Here is a 19,648-nt window from a genome sequence, read left to right on the forward strand (position 1 = left end):
CATGTATGACTATATTCGGAATACATGCCTACATTATATCAATGAACTGGAGCTAGTTCTGTGTCACCCTAGGTTATGACTGTTACATGATGAACCGCATCCGGCATAATTCTCCATCACCGATCCATTGCCTACGAGCTTTCCATATAATGGTTTACGCTTATTTACTTTCCCGTTGCTATTGTCACAATCACTACATAATACCAAAAATATTACTTTGCTTTCATTACTATTTTGTTACCGTTACCACCACTATCGTATTACTTTGCTACTAAACACTTTGCTGCAGATACTAAGTTTCCAGGTGTGGTTGAATTGACAACTCAGCTGCTAATACTTGAGAATATTCTTTGGCTCCCCTTGTGTCGAATCAATAAATTTGGGTTGAATACTCTACCCTCGAAAGCTGTTGCGATCCCCTATACTTGTGGTTTATCAATCAACAGAGAATTCATAATCCTTATTAGTAACACAGATAGGTGAAGTAGCAAAAGTAGGGTCAGGTTTCATCCTAGCATTTAGAGATTGCTTATTCCATTTAGCTAATAACCTCTTAAGTTCATATCTATCTTTGCAAGCTAAAATAGCTAAAGAAGCTTATTGATCAAAAACATAACCCTTAGGAATGACAAGTGATTCTTCATCATCACTTTCATTAGTATTATCAGATTTAATATTTTCAATCTCCCTAGCCCTAGCAAGTTGTTCATCAAGAAATTCACCAAGTGGCACAGTAGTATCAAGCATAGAAGTAGTTTCATCATAAGTATCATGTATAGCAGAAGTGGCATCATCGATAACATGCGACATATCAGAATGAATAGCAGAAGCAGGTTTAGGTGTCGCAAACTTACTCAAGAGAGAAGGTTAATCAAGTGCAGAGCTAGATGGCAGTTCCTTACCTCCCCTCGTAGTTGAGGGATAGATCTTGGTTTTTGGATCTCTCAAGTCCTTCATAATGATAAGCAGATATATATCCCAAGTGACTCAAAGAATAGAGCTATGCTCCCTGGCAACGGCACCAGAAAATGGTCTTGATAACCCACAAGTATAGGGGATCGCAACAGTTTTCGAGGGTAGAGTATTCAACCCAAATTTATTGATTCGACACAAGGGGAGCCAAAGAATATTCTCAAGTATTAGCAGCTGAGTTGTCAATTCAACCACACCTGGAAACTTAATATCTACAGCAAAGTGTTTAGTAGCAAAGTAATATGATAGTAGTGGTAACGGTAGCAAAAGGTAATCATAGCAAAAATAATGTTTTTGGTATTTTGTAGTGATGATAGCAATAGCAACGGAAAAGTAAATAAGCGAAGAACAATATATGGAAAGCTCGTAGGCAATGGATCGGTGATAGAGAATTATGCCGGATGTGGTTCATCATGTAACAATCATAACCTAGGGTGACATAGAACTAGCTCCAGTTCATCAATGTAATGTAGGAATGCATTCCGAATATAGTCATACGTGCTTATGGAAAAAGAACTTGCATGACATCTTTTGTCCTACCCTCCCGTGGCAGCGGGGGTCTTTATGAAAACTAAGGGATATTAAGGCCTCCTTTTAATAGAGTACCGGAATAAAGCATTAACATATAGTGAATACATGAACTCCTCAAACTACAGTCGTCACCGGTAAGTATCCCGATTATTGTCACTTTGGGGTTAACGGATCAGAACACATAATAGGTGACTATAGACTTGCAAGATAGGATCAAGAACTCTCATATATTCATGAAAACATAATAGGTTCAGATCTGAAATCATGGCACTCGGGCCCTAGTGACAAGCATTAAGCATAGCAAAGTCATAGCAACATCAATCTCAGAACATAGTGGATACTAGGGATCAAACCCTAACAAAACTAAATCGATTACATGATAAATCTCATCCAACCCATCACCGTCCAGCAAGCCTATGATGGAATTACTCACGCATGGCGGTGAGCATCATGAAATTGGTGATGGAGGATGGTTGATGATGACGATGGTGACGGATTCCCTTCTCCAGAGCCCCGAACGGACTCCAGATGAGCCCTCCCGAGAGGTTTTAGGGCTTGGCGGCGGCTCCATGTCGTAAAACGCGATGAATCCTTCTCTTTGATTTTTTTCTCCCTGAAACACAATATATAGAGTTGGAGTTGGAGTCAGAGGAGCACCAGGGAGCCCACAAGGTAGGGGGCGCGCCCTAGGGGGGCAGGCGTGCCCCCACCCTCGTGGACAGGTGGTGGGGCCCCTGGCCTTTGCAAGTATTTTTTATATTTTCCAAAAAGCTGCTTCGTGAAGTTTCAGGTCATTCCGAGAGCGTTTGTTTCTTCACATAAATAACACCATGGTAATTCTGCTGAAAACAGCATTAGTCTGGGTTAGTTCCATTCAAATCATGCAAGTTAGAGTCCAAAACAAGGGCAAAAGTGTTTGGAAAAGTAGATACGATGGAGACGTATCACTTATCATATCTATCATATCTCACTCTCGTAAGTGACCGTGAAGGGATTGATAACCCCTTTATCACGTAGGTTGCGAGGTTCTGATTTGTTTGTGTAGGTGCGTGGGACTCGAGTGTGATCTCCTACTGGATTGATACCTTGGTTCTCAAAAACTGAGGGAAATACTTACGCTACTTTACTGCATCACCCTGTCCTATTCAAGGGAAAACCAATGCAGTGCTCAAGAGGTAGCAAGAAGGATTTCTGGTGGCGTTGTCGGGGAGATTCGCGCCAAGTCAAGTCAAGATTTGACTCCCGACAATGAGCCATTTCTGGCACCGTTGCTGGAGATTCTACGCACAAGTCAAGACATACCAATTTTCAAGTTTTGGGTAAAGTCTTGATGGACTATGGAACAAAGAGTGGCAAGAGCCTAAGCTTGGGGATGCCCATGGCACCCCAAGGTAAAATTCAAGGACACCAAAAAGCCTAAGCTTGGGGATGCCCCGGGAGGCATCCCCTCTTTCGTCTTCGTCTATCGGCAACTTTACTTGGAGCTATATTTTTATTCACCACATGATATGTGTTTTGCTTGGAGCGTCTTGTATGATTTGAGTCTTTGATTTTTAGTTTACCACAATCATCCTTGCTGTACACACCTTTTTAGAGAGACTCACATGATTTGAAATTTATTAGAATACTCTATGTGCTTCACTTATATCTTTTGAGCTATATAGTTTTTGCTCTAGTGCTTCACTTATATATTTTAGAGCACGGCGGTGGTTTTATTTTATAGAAATAATTGATCTCTCATGCTTCATTTATATTATTTTGAGAGTCCTTTAGAACACCATGGAAATTTGCTTTAATATAAAAACTTTCATAGAAGTGCACTGAATACTATGAGAAGTTTGATACTTGATAATTGTTTTGAGATATGGAGATGGTGATATTAGAGTCATGCTAGTTGAGTAGTTGTGAATTTGAGAAATACTTGTGTTGAAGTTTGTGATTCCCGTAGCAGGCACGTATGGTGAACCATTATGTGATGAAGTCGGACCATGATTTATTTATTGATTGTCTTCCTTATGAGTGGCGGTCGGGGACGAGCGATGGTCTTTTCCTACCAATCTATCCCCCTAGGAGCATGCGCGTAATACTTTGTTTCGATAACTAATAGATTTTTGCAATAAGTATGTGAGTTCTTTATGACTAATGTTGAGTCCATGGATTATATGCACTCTCACCCTTCCACCATTGCTAGCCTCTCTAGTATCGCGCAACTTTCGCCGGTACCATAAACCCACCATATACCTTCCTCATAACAGCCACCATACCTACCTATTATGGCATTTCCATAGCCATCCCGAGATATATTGCCATGCAACTTTCCACCGTTCCGTTGTTATGACACGCTTCATCATTGTCATATTGCTTGCATCATATTTGTGGCAAAGCCACCGTTCATAATTCTTCATACATGTCACTCATGCATCATTGCACATCCCGATACACCGCCAGAGGTATTCACATAGATTCATATTTTTTTCTAAGTATTGAGTTGTAATTCTTGAGTTGTAAGTAAATAAAGTGTGATGATCATCATTATTAGAGCATTGTCCCAGAGAGGAAAGGATGATGGAGACTATGATCCCCCCCAAGTCAGTATGAGACTCCGGATGAAAAAAGGAGGCCAAAAAGAAAAAGGAAAGAAAAAGGCCCAAATAAAAAAATGTGAATGAGAGAAAAAGAGAGAAGGGACAATGCTACTATCCTTTTTTCACACTTGTGCTTCAAAGTAGCACCATGATCTTCATGATAGAGAGTCTCCTATGATATCACTTTCATATACTAGTGGGAATTTTTCATTATAGAACTTGACTTGTATATTCCAATGATGGGCTTCCTCAAAATGCCCTAGGTCTTCATGAGCAAGCAATTTGGATGCACACCCACTTAGTTTCTTTTGTTGAGCTTTCATGTACTTATAGGTCTAGTGCATCCGTTGCATGGCAATCCCTACTCACTCACATTGATATCTATTGATGGGCATCTCCATAGCCCGTTGATATGCCTAGTTGATGTGAGACTATCTTCTCCTTTTTTGTCTTCTCCACAAACACCATTCTATTCCACATATAGTGCTATATCCATGACTCACGCTCATATATTGTGTGAAGATTGAAAAACTTTGAGAACATCAAAAGTATGAAACAATTGCTTGGCTTGTCATCGGGGTTGTGCATGATTTAAATATTTTGTGTGGTGAAGATAGACCATAGCCAGACTATATGATTTTGTAGGGATAACTTTCTTTGGCCATGTTATTTTCAGAAGACATAATTGCTTAGTTAGTATGCTTAAAGTATTATTATTTTTATGTCAATATTAAACTTTTATCTTGAATCTTTCGGATCTGAACATTCATGCCACAATAATGAAAAAATTATATTGAGAAATATGTTAGAAAGCATTCCACATCAAAAATTCTTATTTTATCATTTACCTACTCGAGGACGAGCAGGAATTAAGCTTGGGGATGCTTGATATGTCTCCAACGTATCTATAATTTTTGATTGCTCCATGCTATTATATTATCTGTTTTTTATGTTAATGGGCTTTATTTTACACTTTTATATCATTTTTGGGACTAACCTATTAACTGGAGGCCCAGCCCAAATTGTTGTTTTGTTTGCCTATTTCAGTGTTTCGCAAAAAAGGAATATCAAACGAAGTCCAAACGGAATGAAACCTTCGAGAACGTGATTTTCTCAACAAACGTGATCCAGGAGACTTGGAGTGGGAGTCAAGAAACAATCGAGGAGGCCACGAGGCAAGGGTGCGCGCCTATCCCCTGGGCGCGCCCTCCACCCTCGTGGGCCCCTCGTTGCTCCACCGACCTACTTCTTCCTCCTATATAGATATCCACGTACCCCCCAAACATCTAGGAGCACCACTAAAACCTAATTCCACCGCCGCAACCTTCTGTACCCGAGAGATCCCATCTTGGGGCCTTTTCTGGAGCTCCGCTGGAGGGGGCATTGATCACGGAGGGCCTCTACATCAACTCCATGGCCTCTCCGGTGATGTGTGAGTAGTTTACTTCAGACCTACGGGTCCATAGTTATTAGCTAGATGGCTTCTTCTCTCTCTTTGGATCTCAATACAAAGTTCTCCTTGATCTTCTTGGAGATCTATTCGATGTAATCTTCTTTTGCGGTGTGTTTGTCGAGATCCGATGAATTGTGGGTTTATGATCAAGTTTATCTATGAACAATATTTGAATCTCCTCTGAATTCTTTTATGTATGATTGGTTTATCTTTGCAAGTCTCTTCGAATTATCATTTTGGCTTGGCCTACTAGATTGATCTTTCTTGCAATGGGAGAAGTGCTTAGCTTTGGGTTCAATCTTGCGGTGTCTTTTCCCAGTGACACCAGGGGCAGCAAGGCGTGTATTGTATTGTTGCCATCGAGGATAAAAAGATGGGGTTTATATCATATTGCATGAGTTTATCCCTCCACATCATGTCATCTTACTTAAAGCATTACTCTGTTCTTATGAACTTAATACTCTATATGCATGCTGGATAGCGGTCGATGTGTGGAGTAATAGTAGATGCAGAATCGTTTCGGTCTACTTGTCGCGGACGTGATCCCTATATACATGATCATACCTAGATATTCTCATAACTATGCTCAATTCTATCAATTGCTCAACAGTAATTCGTTTACCCACCGTAATACTTATGCTCTTGAGAGAAGCCACTAGTGAAACCTATGGCCCCCGGGTCTATCTTCCATCATATTAATCTTCCAACACTTAGCTATTTCTATTGCCGTTTATTTTACTTTGCATATTTATTTCTCTTTATCATAAAAAATACCAAAAATATTATCTTATCATATCTATCAGATCTCACTCTCGTAAGTGACCGTGAAGGGATTGACAACCCCTTTATCGCGTTGGTTGCGAGTTTCTTATTTGTTTTTGTAGGTGCGTGGGACTCGAGCGTGATCTCCTACTGGATTGATACCTTGGTTCTCAAAAATTGAGGGAAATACTTACGCTACTTTACTGCATCACCCTTTCGTCTTCAAGGGAAAACCAACGCAGTGCTCAAGAGGTAGCAGCCCCCACAATGGTCACGACCGCAAGGAGTGACAGAGACGGAGGGGGGACGTCCTCCACCTTGATGTGGAAGAAGCCGAGACCCTCAATGTCGTAGCCGTACATCATGAGCTCCTCCGTCACCGGGCGGTCCGGGCATAGAGCCGTGGGGTGGCCCGACTCGTTACAGAGGTAGCACAGCGGCGGGTTGGGGCACTCGACCTGGTAGTGGCCGGCAAGTCCGCAATTGAAGCACGGAGGCGGATCACGGGGAGCACCGGAGTTGGGCGTGGTCGAGGATGCGGGGGTCTGAGCCGCGACAAAGAGGGGTCGGGCGGGACCCATCTTCTTCTTCTTCTTGGCGCCTTGGCGCCCGCGAGCCTCGAAGCCACCATTGCCCTGAGACATGCTCAGTTTGTTTTTGGGGGGCTGGTACCGGCGAGTGGTGGCGGCGCGTTGGGCAGGGCCGAGAGGGCAACAGAGAGCGACTGCGGCGACGCGCGGGGAGCGGGGGCGGTCGTGGCGGCTCTCCCGAGAGGGGGAGCGCTGTCCAGCCCGCACCAGAGAGGGGCGGCCATCCGCGCGAGCTGGCGAGCGCCGCGAGTCCATCGGCGGCGAGCGTTGGGAGTCGCGGGGAGGGGAGCGGCGGGAGTCACGAGAGGGGGAGCGGCGAGCCTTGCGAGCAGGAGAGCAGCAGGCGTCGTAGGAGGCCACACTACAAGAAATATGTCAACTTGTGACCTTGACTATTGGTCACTGAAAGGTCATTGTTTTTCATTTGCGACCTTTTTGTGACCAAAAACAGAAGGTCAAAAGCTGGCGGTCGTAAACTGAAATTAACGACCTTCTCTGTGAGAAGGTCGTAGACGTTTACGACCAAAATATGCCTACTGGTTTGTTTTGGTCACTAGCAACCTCCCCAGGCCACGTAGGCATCCAGCGTGGCAAGCTGATGTGGCACAAGATTCAGCCAGGAACAACTGCAAAACCCAAGCAAACCGTCACAAATCTCACCCCCACAACCCAAAAACGAGCGGCGAAGAACCGGACGCGGCGCCGGAGAGACCAGTTACCGAATCCGACGCGCGGGAGTGGGAGTGGGATGGCGGCGCCAAGGGCGGAGAGGTCGAGGGTGTCCTTGCCATCGCTCATGGCCGCTGGAGACTCGGGCTCCTTCCTCCTGCGCGGGCGGCTGCAGGGGAAGGCTGGGTGAGAAACCCTAGCGGCGGCGACGCGTTGGATGGGGTTGGGCTGCTGAGACGAGCATGAACTCGTTGTTGGTCCGAGTGCGGGTGCACAATGGGGCACCGGCGGGTGCGCCTGGGCGAGCGCGGGGCGCGGGGTGGCGAAGCAAGAGGCGAGGTTGGAGAGGTGGTACTGGAGGAAGGAAGAGGGGGCTGCGGTGGATCTGGCCGGCGATAGTGTTCGGAGGGCAGGGGGAGGGGGTCGAGGCCAGCGGCGAGCGCCGGTGGGTGGCGGCGAGGGGAGGGGATGGGAGGGATCTGGATCGCGGAGCGCTAGGGTTCGTTGCGCGGGGGGAGAGAGCAGATCACGGTGGGTTTTTTAGGGGTAGCTCGCGGTGGGTGGGAGGGAGGGCGATGAGGAGCAGGTCGGGGCGGCGGCGCGTCGAGATCCAGAGGGAGGGAGTGGGTTGGGGGCAGCGGCGCGTAGAGATCCAGAGGGAGGGAGAGGGTGAGAGCGCTAGGGTTCGCTGCGCGTGGAGAGAGAGGAGTGGTGTGCGGTGGGTTTTTTTAGGGGTAGATCACGGTGGGTGGGTGAGAGGGTGAGCTGCGGGCCGTTGGATCCAGGAGCATCCGACCAGTGATTTATCCGCGATCCGCGTGAGAGGCCCCTGGACCAATCAGAACGCAGTATACAGATATGATATTTGACCATTTAAATTGGTCGTAATCAACTAAAAGTAAGGTGCTAAATCATTTTAACTATTTTATTATGACCTGAAAGATTTAAAAAAATCTTCTCATTATGTCAGCAAATTTAACTAGAGTTTTAAGAAATAATCACAAATTGAAATAAGACAAATATTTTTAAAATAAGTTATTAGAAATGGGTTTTTTTAAATCATTTTTTATTTTTTGAGTGTCCAAAATGAGTTCTTTTGTGAAGGACCTATAATATATTTGTTGCAAAATTGGACCAAATTAATTTTCTAAAATACTAGAACATATTTATTGCACAATTGACCAAATGGTTGGGTGTAAAAAGTTTTGATCCACCTCTCGTGAAAAAGACAAATTTCTGCCGATTCACTTGGAAGCGGGTCAAATTTGAACTGTTGCTACCTCGTAGTTTGCTCATTATTTTTTCCAAAAATCATCTCTAGGTACATAAGTATCTATTTAATCAGAGAAACACCAAAAAAATTCCAAGATTCAACCACTACCTAGGAACGGTCATTCCCGCCGTTTTGACCGCATTTTGAAACGGGCATAAAAAATTCAAAAAAAATCAAAAAAAAATGGGAAACCTTCGCATTGTGTCTTTATATGTGGCCAAGTTCCCAGGAAAAATAAAAACTTGTAATACGACAATTATTTTAAAAAAGTGTTCTCAGAAACGAGCTATCACATATGAAGATCAATGGCTTTCAAGTCAAATGATCAATCTTATGGCCACATTCATGGCATAGTTTGTTCAAATGATCTCATATTGTGCACAAGGGTGCATATTGGAATGGCAAACAATGTTGCCTAAGGAACTTTTCATTTCTTTGGACAAAAAAACCATTTTCCATTTTTCGAGTGCCCAAAAGGAGGTTTTTTGTGAAGGACCTATAATATATTTGTTGCAAAATTGTACCAAATCAATTTTCTAGAATACTAGGACATATTTAATGCACAATTGACCAAATGGTTGGGTGTAAAAAGTTTTTATCCACCTCTCATGAAAAAGACAAATTTCCGCTGATTCAGTAGGAAGCGGGTCAAATTTGAACTGCAGCTGCCTCATAGTTTGCTCTTTATTTTTCAAAAAATAATTTCTAGATACATAAGTATCTATTTAATCAGAGAAACATCAAAAGTTTTCCAAGATTCAACCACTAGCTAGGAACGGTCAAACCCGCCGTTTTGACCGCATTTTGAAACGGGCATAAAAAATTCAAAAAAATATTAAAAATTTGGGAAACCTTCGCATTGTGTCATTATATGTGACCAAGTTTCCAGGAAAAATAATAAACTTGTAATATGGTAATTATTTTAAAAAAATGTTCTCAGAAATGAGTTATCATGCGTGAAGATTCATGGCTTTCAAGCCAAATGATCAATCTTATGGCCACATTCATGGCATAGTTTATTCAAATGATCTCATATTATGCACAAGGGTACATATTGGAATGGCAAACAATGTTGCCTAAGAGACTTTTTATTTTCTTTGCACGGAAAATTCATTTTCCATTTTCCAAGTGCCCGAATTGAGTTCTTTTTGTGAAGGACCTACCATATATTTGTTGCAAAATTGGAACAAATCAATTTTCTAAAATACTAGGCCATATTTGATTCATAATTGACCAAATGGTTGGGTGTCAAAAGCCTTGATCCACCTCTGGTGAAAAAGACAAATTCCCGCCGATTCAGTAGGAAGCGGGTCAAATTTGAACTGCAGGTGCCTCATAGTTTGCTCTTTATTTTTTCAAAAAATCATTTCTAGATACAGAAGTATCTATTTAATTAGAGAAACATCAAAAGTTTTCCAAGATTCAACCACTAGCTAGTAACGGGCAAACCCGCCGTTTTGACCGCATTTTGAAATGGGCATAAAAAATTCAAAAAAAATCAAAAATTTGGGAAACCTTCGCATTGTGTCATTATATGTGACCAAGTTTCCAGGAAAAATTATAAACTTGTAATATGGCAATTATTTTTAAAAAGTGTTCTCCGAAATGAGCTATCATGCGTGAAGATTCATTGCTTTCAAGCCAAATGATCAATCTTATGGCCACATTCATGACATAGTTTTTCAAATGATCTCATATTATGCACAAGGGTGCATATTGGAATGGCAAACAATGCTGCCTAAGGGACTTTTTATTTTCTTTGCACAGAAAATTCATTTTCCATTTTCCGAGTGCCCGAATTGAGTTCTTTTTGTGAAGGACCTACCATATATTTGTTGCAAAATTGGACCAAATAATTTTTATAAAATATTAGGCCATATTTAATGCATAATTGACAAAATGGTTTGGTGTCAAAAGTTTTGATCCACCACTTGTGAAAAAGACAAATTTCTGCCGACTCGGTAGGAAGCGGGTCAATTTTGAACTGCATCTACCTTATTGTTTGCTCTTTATTTTTTCCAAAAACCATTTCTAGTTACATAACTATCTATTTAATCATAAATACATGGTTTGGTGGCGATAAGTCGAGGTTTGGATGTGGCCCAGGGCCCCAACTCCAAAGCGCGTAAACTCGCATGCCCGCCGCGTGGTCACCGCGTGACCTTGGTGTTGTCATGCGTTCTGGGAGGCCTAGGCATGTCTAGTGGGTTGAGCACTCCCCAGGTAGGTGCTAGGAAGAAAATTACAACAGAAGAATCTCACGAAGAGACTGACCTATGCTCAAAGATGAATTAGCAGCCAGGTGTTTGATTAGCGGTACGGGAAATGCACATGGCCAATGCGCATGAGTTTTGGCTGAGGATGATCATCTACTAAGGAGAATGTCTTCACAAATTTTTATCTCAAAAGGAGTATCCTAGGTGGTACTTGCTTTGCAAAGTACCACACTGGACAAAAATATGAATGTTGAAGCTGGGCTCAAAATAATGAATGCATTGAGCTGAAATTTTTGTGGAGGATGGTTATTTGGGAATAGGAAAGCATTGTAGAAAATTGATACCATTTGGACATGCCAAAGTAGTACTTACTTCACAATGCTCTTCTATGGACGGAAACTTGGGAAAACTAGTGAGAGAGATTGGATGAATGAAATGAGCTCAAAATTGGCGTAGGTAAGTTACATAGGTTTGGTCATGTGCCGGTAAATTTTCAGATCATTTGGGTAAGCCTAGCTAGTACTTACTTTACAAAGCTTCCCTCGAGGTAGAAACTTTGGAAATTTCCTGAGAAAGATTTACTAGGAAAATTGAGCTGAATATTATCATGTGGCAATGATTTGGGTATGGAAGAGTGCCCAAAAAGTTTGAGGGTAATAGGAGGGGTCTAGATAACACTTGCTTTGCAACGTGCCAATCTGGCCATAAAATATAAATTGAACCTGGGCTCACATAGATGATTTGACTGAGCTGCAATTTGGAGGAGGGTGATAATTTGGGCATAGGAAGGAACTGTATAAATTTCATGTCATTTTGATATATAAAAAAGGTACTTCTTTCACAATGCTTCTAAGTGGACAAAAACTTTGGAAATTTGCCGACGAAGATTTGCTAGGAAAATGGAGCTGAATTTTGTCATGCGGTAATGATTTGGATAGGAAATAGTGCCCAAAAATTCTGAGGGCAATCAAGAATATATAAATAGCACTTCCTTCATAAAGTGTTGTTGTGAACAGAATAGGAAAATGAATATTGTTGAATTAGTTTTGAACTAGGCAAGGAAGGATTTTTACATATTTGATGAAGATATGACCCAAAGAATTTATGAGATTTTTTTGGGAATTTTGGGAATGACAGAAATATAGGTTTCTTCACAACCTAGGGCAAAAATTGACACATGGACATGACACATAGGAAAAACTGATGAGGTGGCGCCAAGTCATACCAATCCACCACAATTTACATGGTTATGACCATCTATATTGGTCATGATCAGCTAGAAATAAGGCAGCGGACTAGTGCTGTCTGCTTTATGACCATTTCGTGTAAGGAAATTACGACCTTTCTGACCAAAATGGTCGCAATGGTTTAGGGTTTGGAGCCCCCCGAACAGCTTTTGACCAATTGGTCTCAAATGGTCATAGATCTATGACCAATTCTTTCAGGGTCACTGACAGAAGGTCACTAGTTGACATATTTCTTGTAGTGCCAGCTGGCGGCGGAGGTCGGCCTCACGGCGCTGGCCCTCAGGCGAGGCGCGGCCAGCCTACCAGGGCTCATCCAGGGGCCGCTTGGGGCGCCCGGCACCATCGTCCCAGTCGTGGGCCATGGGGAGGGGCGGCGGCGGCGCAGGGGGAGTGGGTGGTGCCGGCGGTGACGGGGTTGGGAGGAGGGGAGCGAGGGACGGGCGACCAGGACGGGGGGCGGGGGTGGATTGCGGCTGGAAGGGAAACCCTCGTGGAAGCCAAATCCGCCCCCGAGCGGGGGGAGCTGGGCCGAGGCCGAGACGCCGCGGCCAGGGGGCTGGGCCGGCCCACACACCACAGGCCGCCCAGATGGGCCGGCCACCTGGGAGGGCGGGGTGGGGAGCAGGCCCAGAAGTCGCCCCAGGCCCGATACGGGCAGGCCCAGCCCAGAGGCGGAAACCCCGCGCCCGGCTAGGGTTCCTCCGGCCGCCGGCGGCGAGGAGAGCGCGGCGGACGACCGGCTCGGAGGGCATGGCGCGTCGAGACGGCGGGGAGAGGGTGTGCAGCAGAGTCGGGACGGACCAAAAAATGCAATGAAGGAGCGGAAAGGGGAGCGTTGGGAGAGCAGCGGGCCGCCGGCGACCCTCGACGGCGGCGGAGCAGCCGGACGAGCCGGGGCAAGCCTACCGGAGGGCCTCCAGGACGCTTGGGCAGGGCCAAGCTCCGCCCGGCCGGCCACACCCCAACCGTAGGAGCGCCGGCGGCGACGGCCAGCCCCCGCGCCGAAGGCTTCGCCTTTCCCCGCGGCCACAGGAGAGGAACACGGCAGCCGGTGGAGGGGACGAACCCGCACCCGGGCAGCCGAACTCCCACCCCCGGGAGTAAGGCCGCCAGCGCAGCGGGGCAACGGCGGGCGGGGGGACGCGGTCGCGGCACTCCACCAGCCGGCCCACGGCACGGTCATCGTCTTCCGCCAGGTCCGCCCAGACCACCCAACCAGGGGGTCCAGGGGACGAGGGGGGGCAGACGGGGAGGGGGGCGGCGGGGTCGTCGGAGGCCTCGGCGAGGAGGGCGGACGGTGGCGAGGCAGGCGTGCCGGGCGAGTCGCCGCGCGGGGCGTCGCGGTCATCCATCATCGTAGTCTCACCCATCGACGACTAGATTTACGTTCCGTGACACGTCGCGGGAGCCAGAGAACCCACATATATACATCTTTGTTCCTATATGGGAGAAGCTCCATTAAAACTCGCTGCATGGGAAGATTAAATTGGGTATGTGCCAAGATTAGATTTTTTTCAAAATTAAATTAATTTGAACCAAAATCATCACAGCTCTTAGCAAAATTTATAGAGGAAGAAACAACTAGCATGGACAAAAATATCACATGGAAAATCATAATACCATGAACAAAGCAGTGGTGAACCAAAGAAGGAAAGTAATATGAGCAAAAGTTTTTTTTGCGGAAATATGAGCAAAAGTTATCATCTTCAGTAGAAAAAACGAACAAAAATTATGGTTGCCACGTTTTTTTACTTTGCATGAAAAAAGAAAAGAAAACATCTAAAACCATAGAGAAGAGAAAACGAAAAACTTACGGAAGAAAAAGTGGTCGACACCAGCCAAATCATCAACATGTGTCGTTATGAAGAAAATCTGACTAATTAATGTCAAATTCAAAATCAGTAGACAAGTAGACAGGCAAATAAACACACGCTTGCTTTATATTCAACATATATACGGTCCAGCTCAACACACTGGCCGACCACAACCCTTCATCCGTGCCATCCCACGGGCTTTGTATTGCGGCCAAAACCGCTTCATCAATAGGAAATAAACACAACTTGCCACAACGTGAACGAGCACGCTTCTGGCCACACATGAACGTGCACATGCAGCGTTCCTTATTTGCAATGGGAAATATACAACAATAACATAACGTCATAACATTGATCAGATGGAGATGCTGTTGGGGATGCCCTTGGCTGTGATCCCGGTGGCGCTCTCACCATCGATGTCAGATGTGTTGGGGTAGAGCAGCATGTAGGGGAATTTTGCTGGCCCATTCCGGTTCTTGAGTTGACGATTCGCGTTCATGTTCATGATTCTCTTCTCGATGTCGATCAACTTCTGGCTGAAGTCCTCGAACGCCTTTTTCGCCTTGATATCTGATGTCCACTTTGGCTCATCGCGCTGCCCCAGGTAGACTTCGTCGGAGGAGTGGTTGGACAGGACCTCGATCACGGACACTCCGATGATGCTTTGGAGCTGGCTCGTGATGGTGTGGATGAAGGCCAGGTCTGGGTCAGTCTCCACCTCCTTGTACTCCTTGGTGCCCGGCTCCGGCATCTGCCGTCGGCTCACCGTCGGACGGTTGGGGAGGTAGCCGGCGTACGAGTACTGGCCAAAGTTGACGGCGGCATGCAACGCAGAGGCGATCCAGATGATGGTGGCGCATGACCTGACGAGCTCGTTCAAGGTTGTCATCTTGGGCCACCAGGGCTGGTCTTTGATGTCGCCATGGCCGACCTCACGCACCTCCTTCCACCATGCCTGTAGCTCGACGTCGGACCGAAGCACGTCATCACAGGGATAGTAGATCCTGCAGTACTCGTCAACCCAAGTCTCGATGGCCGACCAGACGGCCAACCCATCCACCGCGTACGGATAGTCCTTGATGTGCAGCGACACTCCGCACGGGCTCTCCGTGTCCTCCTTCGCCACACCCCTCTTGATCAGGTCTACCGGCAGTGCCTGCTCGGTGAAGTTCCAGTTCCTATAGACTTCAGAGGAGATTCTCAGTGCGTGCTCACCTGGACAGACGGTCATCTCGAAGAAGCCACCGGCGCTGATGAGGACCTGGCGTGCCAGGGCGTTGATGGTCATGGTGTCGCGGTAGTGTGGCTGCAGGAGCTTGTGGATGGGGTGCGTGACGCTGAGCTGCCGGTTGGTGGCGATCACGAATGGCTCGATGACGGCGTGCGTATGGAGCCAGTGGCTGATGAGGCCGTGCCACGCGGAATCGTTCACGGCGGCGTAGGCCTTGGCCAGCTGCCAGATGGTGTCCTGGACAGCCCTCTCCGACTCCGAGCCACTGGAGGGGGGCGTGTAGACCTTGCTGTCGGCGCCGACCACTTTGGTGCCGAGGTCGTTAAGTAGGGGCTTGCTGAGCTCGATGGCGATTGGCTTGAGAGTGCCGTCGTCTTGCAGGAAGAGCAGCGTCCTGGTGGCGTAGACGAATGTGTTTGGGAGGCTGTTGATCTTTAGCAGGTGAGGCATGAAGTTGTCGTGGTGGTCTAGGATGAAGAGCCTCTTGGCGTCGATTGCCTTGTCAACATTGAGCTTGCCGAGGTTGTGTTGGATGTGCTCCACCGTGATCTTGCTCGTCTGGTCGCCGTACCCCTCAAGCGTGCTCCTTGGAGGGAACACGTTCAGGCGGGTGATGATGTGTGGGTTGAGGCCGGCGAGCATCTCCCGGGCGAACTCCTCGTCCGTCCGCCACGCGAGCTTGTCCTCCTTGATGACATGCGGCATGGGCATCTTGAGGAGGAAGTCCCCGCCGGCCGGCATGATGCTCCTCAGCGGCGGGAACGATTTGAACAGCTCGTCCAGGGCGGGGATGTCGGGGATCTTAAGCCCGCCTTCGTAGAGCTTGTACATGTCCTCGAAGTCGTCGAACTCGCGCGGCGAGACGGAGTCGAACTGCTGGCGGAGGAGGGGGAGGATGCCGCCGGAGATGGCCTTGATGAGGTAGGCCGTGAAGTCGGCTTTCTTGACGTGGTTGAAGTTCTCGTCGCGGGGGACATAGAACTGTTGGAGCACAGGCAAGACGTTCCTGCTCTCGCACGTGGGGTCGGTCACCATGGGCTTCCTGCCGGTGCGGCCTCGGCGCGGGTATGGGTACAAGCTGTCGGGGCCGCCGAGGGTGGGGCGAGGGTTCTTGTGGTCTGGATCGCCGAGGTCGTTGTAGAGGTCGTAGCGGTAGACGCGGTCGTGCTCCTCATAGGCGCCGTTCTTCTGCCTGGGGTCATCCCCTCGCAGGATCCGGAGCTCGTCCTCCCGGAACGGCTGCAACAGCATCGGCATCTCGCTTGGCAGGTACGTCTGCATTGCATGTCATGCTTGTTCAGTTCACTTATTAATTGTTCATGGTCTGACCAGGAAGTCGGTGTTTATCCTCCTTTTATTTTCATAGAAACACTAAAAATCTAACGTCGAATTTTTAGGCATAACAAATCTAATGTTTCTATGGCAATTTATACTGGTGCGATGATGACAAATTTAATTTTTGGCATGACAGTTTGATGACAAAAAATGAATTGAGACGCATTTGCCATGCTCGTCAAATAAACTTGTCATCCTCGCATAACATAATTTGCCATGAAAAACATTCGATTTGTCATGTCAAAAAATCTAACGTTAGATTTGTAGCGGGGTACTTATTTTATATAAATGAGAAAGGTTAAATGTTCATGATACTCATACATTAATATGTCCAGCTAGAGCTAAGCGAGCACACTTACGTCGTTGGTGAAGAAGACTCGGTCGTAGTGGTACTTGTTGGTGTTGTAGACCCATGAGTTTGCGACGAAGACGATGGGGCTGGCGTGGCCGGGGACGTCGTCGATGGTGATGGTCTTGAGGAGAAACTGGGTGGCGTGATAGTTTCGAACGATGACGGCGCCAGGAATGCCTTGCTTCTTCACGTCCCAGTCGAAGGTGACATCGTAGGTGGTATCGCCGTGGTTGATCGGGGGCAAGTGGAGCACCCAGTGTTCAACCCGCTCCTCTTCGCCCAAGAGACCCCTGGTGCCACTCTCGTCATCTGCATCCATCCATGCGATCGTTAGCTTGCTTAATCACTTTGTGGGTGGGGGGGGGGGGGGGGGGGGGGGGTTTCTAGCTATACATAAATGAAGGATGTGTGTATCAATCGCTGCAGAGACCAAGTTCTTTTCGTTGCATCCATTGTGCAAATCGTTCGCTCTCACGCATCCTTCTAAGAAATCATTAGGGACGACAATTTCTATGTTTACATCATTGCAAATTTTTATTTTTTGTTGTTGATGTAACATGGCAATTTCCCTGCAGCCGGCATGGCATATTCTGAGCATTCTTTTTAGACTGAAATTCTGCATATATATTGCAACCATGACAAACCCCTGAAAACTCATGGAAATTACTCTGCCGCAGCATAAGCAATTTGCTGACAATGCTTTTATACAACATGACAATTTTTACTTTGAAATGGCAAATCCTTATACAACGGTATGGCCATTTTATCTGTTTTCGCATGACAATTTTAGAGCATTTGATTGGAGTGTTCTTTTTAGCAAACTAAAACGTTCGTTCCTTCCTAACTGACAGGGGAATTATCGTTCGTTCGGGTCACCCCATGGGGGAACTTCATATGTGTATTGACGTCTTTTTTCCCCTCTATTCCGGGAAAGAAAGTAATATGCTCTTGTTAAATATGAGGGGGTTATTAGATCTTAGTCGAATGAGATTTAATAAAGTCTTAACCAAGTGATAGAATATGCAAAATGGAAAAAGAATTTTTTTGCATGAAAGTCTCAGTCAACTGAGATTTAACAATCCCGTAAATATAAACACATAGGATATGGATGGATGCTCTTGGATGTTCCTTACTGGGGTCGGCGACGGTGGAGCTGATGAGCTGGCAGGTGACGCCTTTGGTGGTGACCTCGTCCCAGGTGTCGTGGCTGAGGGGTTGCTGCCAGTGGTTCAAGTCGAGGAGGTTCCTGCGCATGAGCACCACCTTCCCCTTGAGCTGCGGCGGCGTCATCCACCCGAACATCTTCCTCACGCTCTCACTCCGCTCCTTGGCTGGCTAGTTGATCGATCTACTAGCGCTCAGGCTGCTTGCTTGCTTTGGGACGAGGAAGCTCACGAGTGCCCTTTTATAGGAACCAGGGGTCGGAGGAGCGTGTGCCGGAGCTACCTCTGCGTGTTACACGCCTATGGTTGCCGTCGTTCTCTACGTACCCTGGCAGGCCCGCGTCGTCTTCCTTCCCGGCGTCCGGTTCTCGCAGCGACGTGTGGCGCCGGCCGGCCTCCACCGGTCGCGCGTTATCGCGTCGCTGCATGCGGACGATTCAGTCGATGCCATGCAAATAACCCATGTGAATTTGCATGTGCGTATGTGTGTACATGGAAGACCTATCAAGTGATCACAAGGCGACGGAGTTGAAGAAGATGCGTCCACCGTACGTACACCGTAAGTACTAATACGTAGTCCTGCCAGTAGTTACTTGATTAATCTAGTGGTTATAGCTTCTACTGGAATGTCTGAAAACGCAGGACCGGACGTACATACAGGAGATAAGGCTCGGGAACCAGGGACGATGGGAGGAGGAGGGAGAGCAGGAGAACCATACATTGATACATGTTATGTACGTGCGTGCTACTCAACGCTACTCGTCATCGCTGTCTAATGGCCTGCGCATTCGTCGTCGTCCGAACCCTAGCTTGCTAGCTGACACTGTCGTCTCGTCTCTCGTGATACATGCTCCGATCTCGACTTGTACTATTGACTTCGGAAGTTCCTACGGAATGTCAAGGCTCCAGCTAAAATTAATTTTTTTTCTATGGCTTCTCAGCGGAAAAATGATTTTGATCAGAGACAATCTTTTAAAAAGGGGCTGTGTTTTCTGTGGAAAGGATGAGACCATTGATCATCTTTTCTTTTCATGCTTTGTTGCTAAACTCGTTTGAAGCCTAATTAGATGTGCTTTTGATTTGCGATCAGTTCCTGCTGATCTAAATGATTGCTTTGGGGGGTGGATAAAAAGCTTCTCTAAGAATGACAAAAAATTAGTTCTGATGGGCACTTCTGCCTTGCTATGGACAATTTGAAGATCTCGTACTGATACTATCTTTGATAGGAAAAAAAATGAATGATCCTCTAGGATTGATTAAACAGATGTGCAACTGGATTTTGAATTGGGCTGTGTTGCAGATAAAGGACCCAGGGAAAAAACTGTTGATGCCAGGGACAAGGCTAATAGAGCAGGTAGCAAGTGAAATATATAGGGGCTTCTCAAGGGCGGAGATTTGGCGTTCCAAGACTGGATGTCTAAAAAACCTGGTTGATTCACAAAGCCTATCCACTTC

General features: G+C 46.5%; 1 protein-coding gene across 1 annotated transcript; it reads right to left on the reverse strand.

The window, feature by feature from the left end:
- Window positions 1–14,214: 14,214 nt before the first annotated feature.
- LOC125515882 (putative linoleate 9S-lipoxygenase 3) lies at window positions 14,215–18,412 on the reverse strand. Its single transcript, XM_048681373.2, has 3 exons — window positions 18,164–18,412; window positions 17,038–17,339; window positions 14,215–16,618 (listed from the first exon to the last, which is right to left on the reverse strand). Exons 1-3 carry the CDS (start codon window positions 18,330–18,332, stop codon window positions 14,468–14,470), a joined length of 2,622 nt encoding a protein of 873 aa, XP_048537330.2. The 5' UTR covers window positions 18,333–18,412; the 3' UTR covers window positions 14,215–14,467.
- Between the last annotated feature and the right edge of the window lie 1,236 nt (window positions 18,413–19,648).

This window comes from Triticum urartu, chromosome 6A, assembly GCF_056163025.1.
Source record: "Triticum urartu cultivar PI428250 chromosome 6A, HENAU_Tu73, whole genome shotgun sequence".
Taxonomy (NCBI): domain Eukaryota; kingdom Viridiplantae; phylum Streptophyta; class Magnoliopsida; order Poales; family Poaceae; genus Triticum; species Triticum urartu.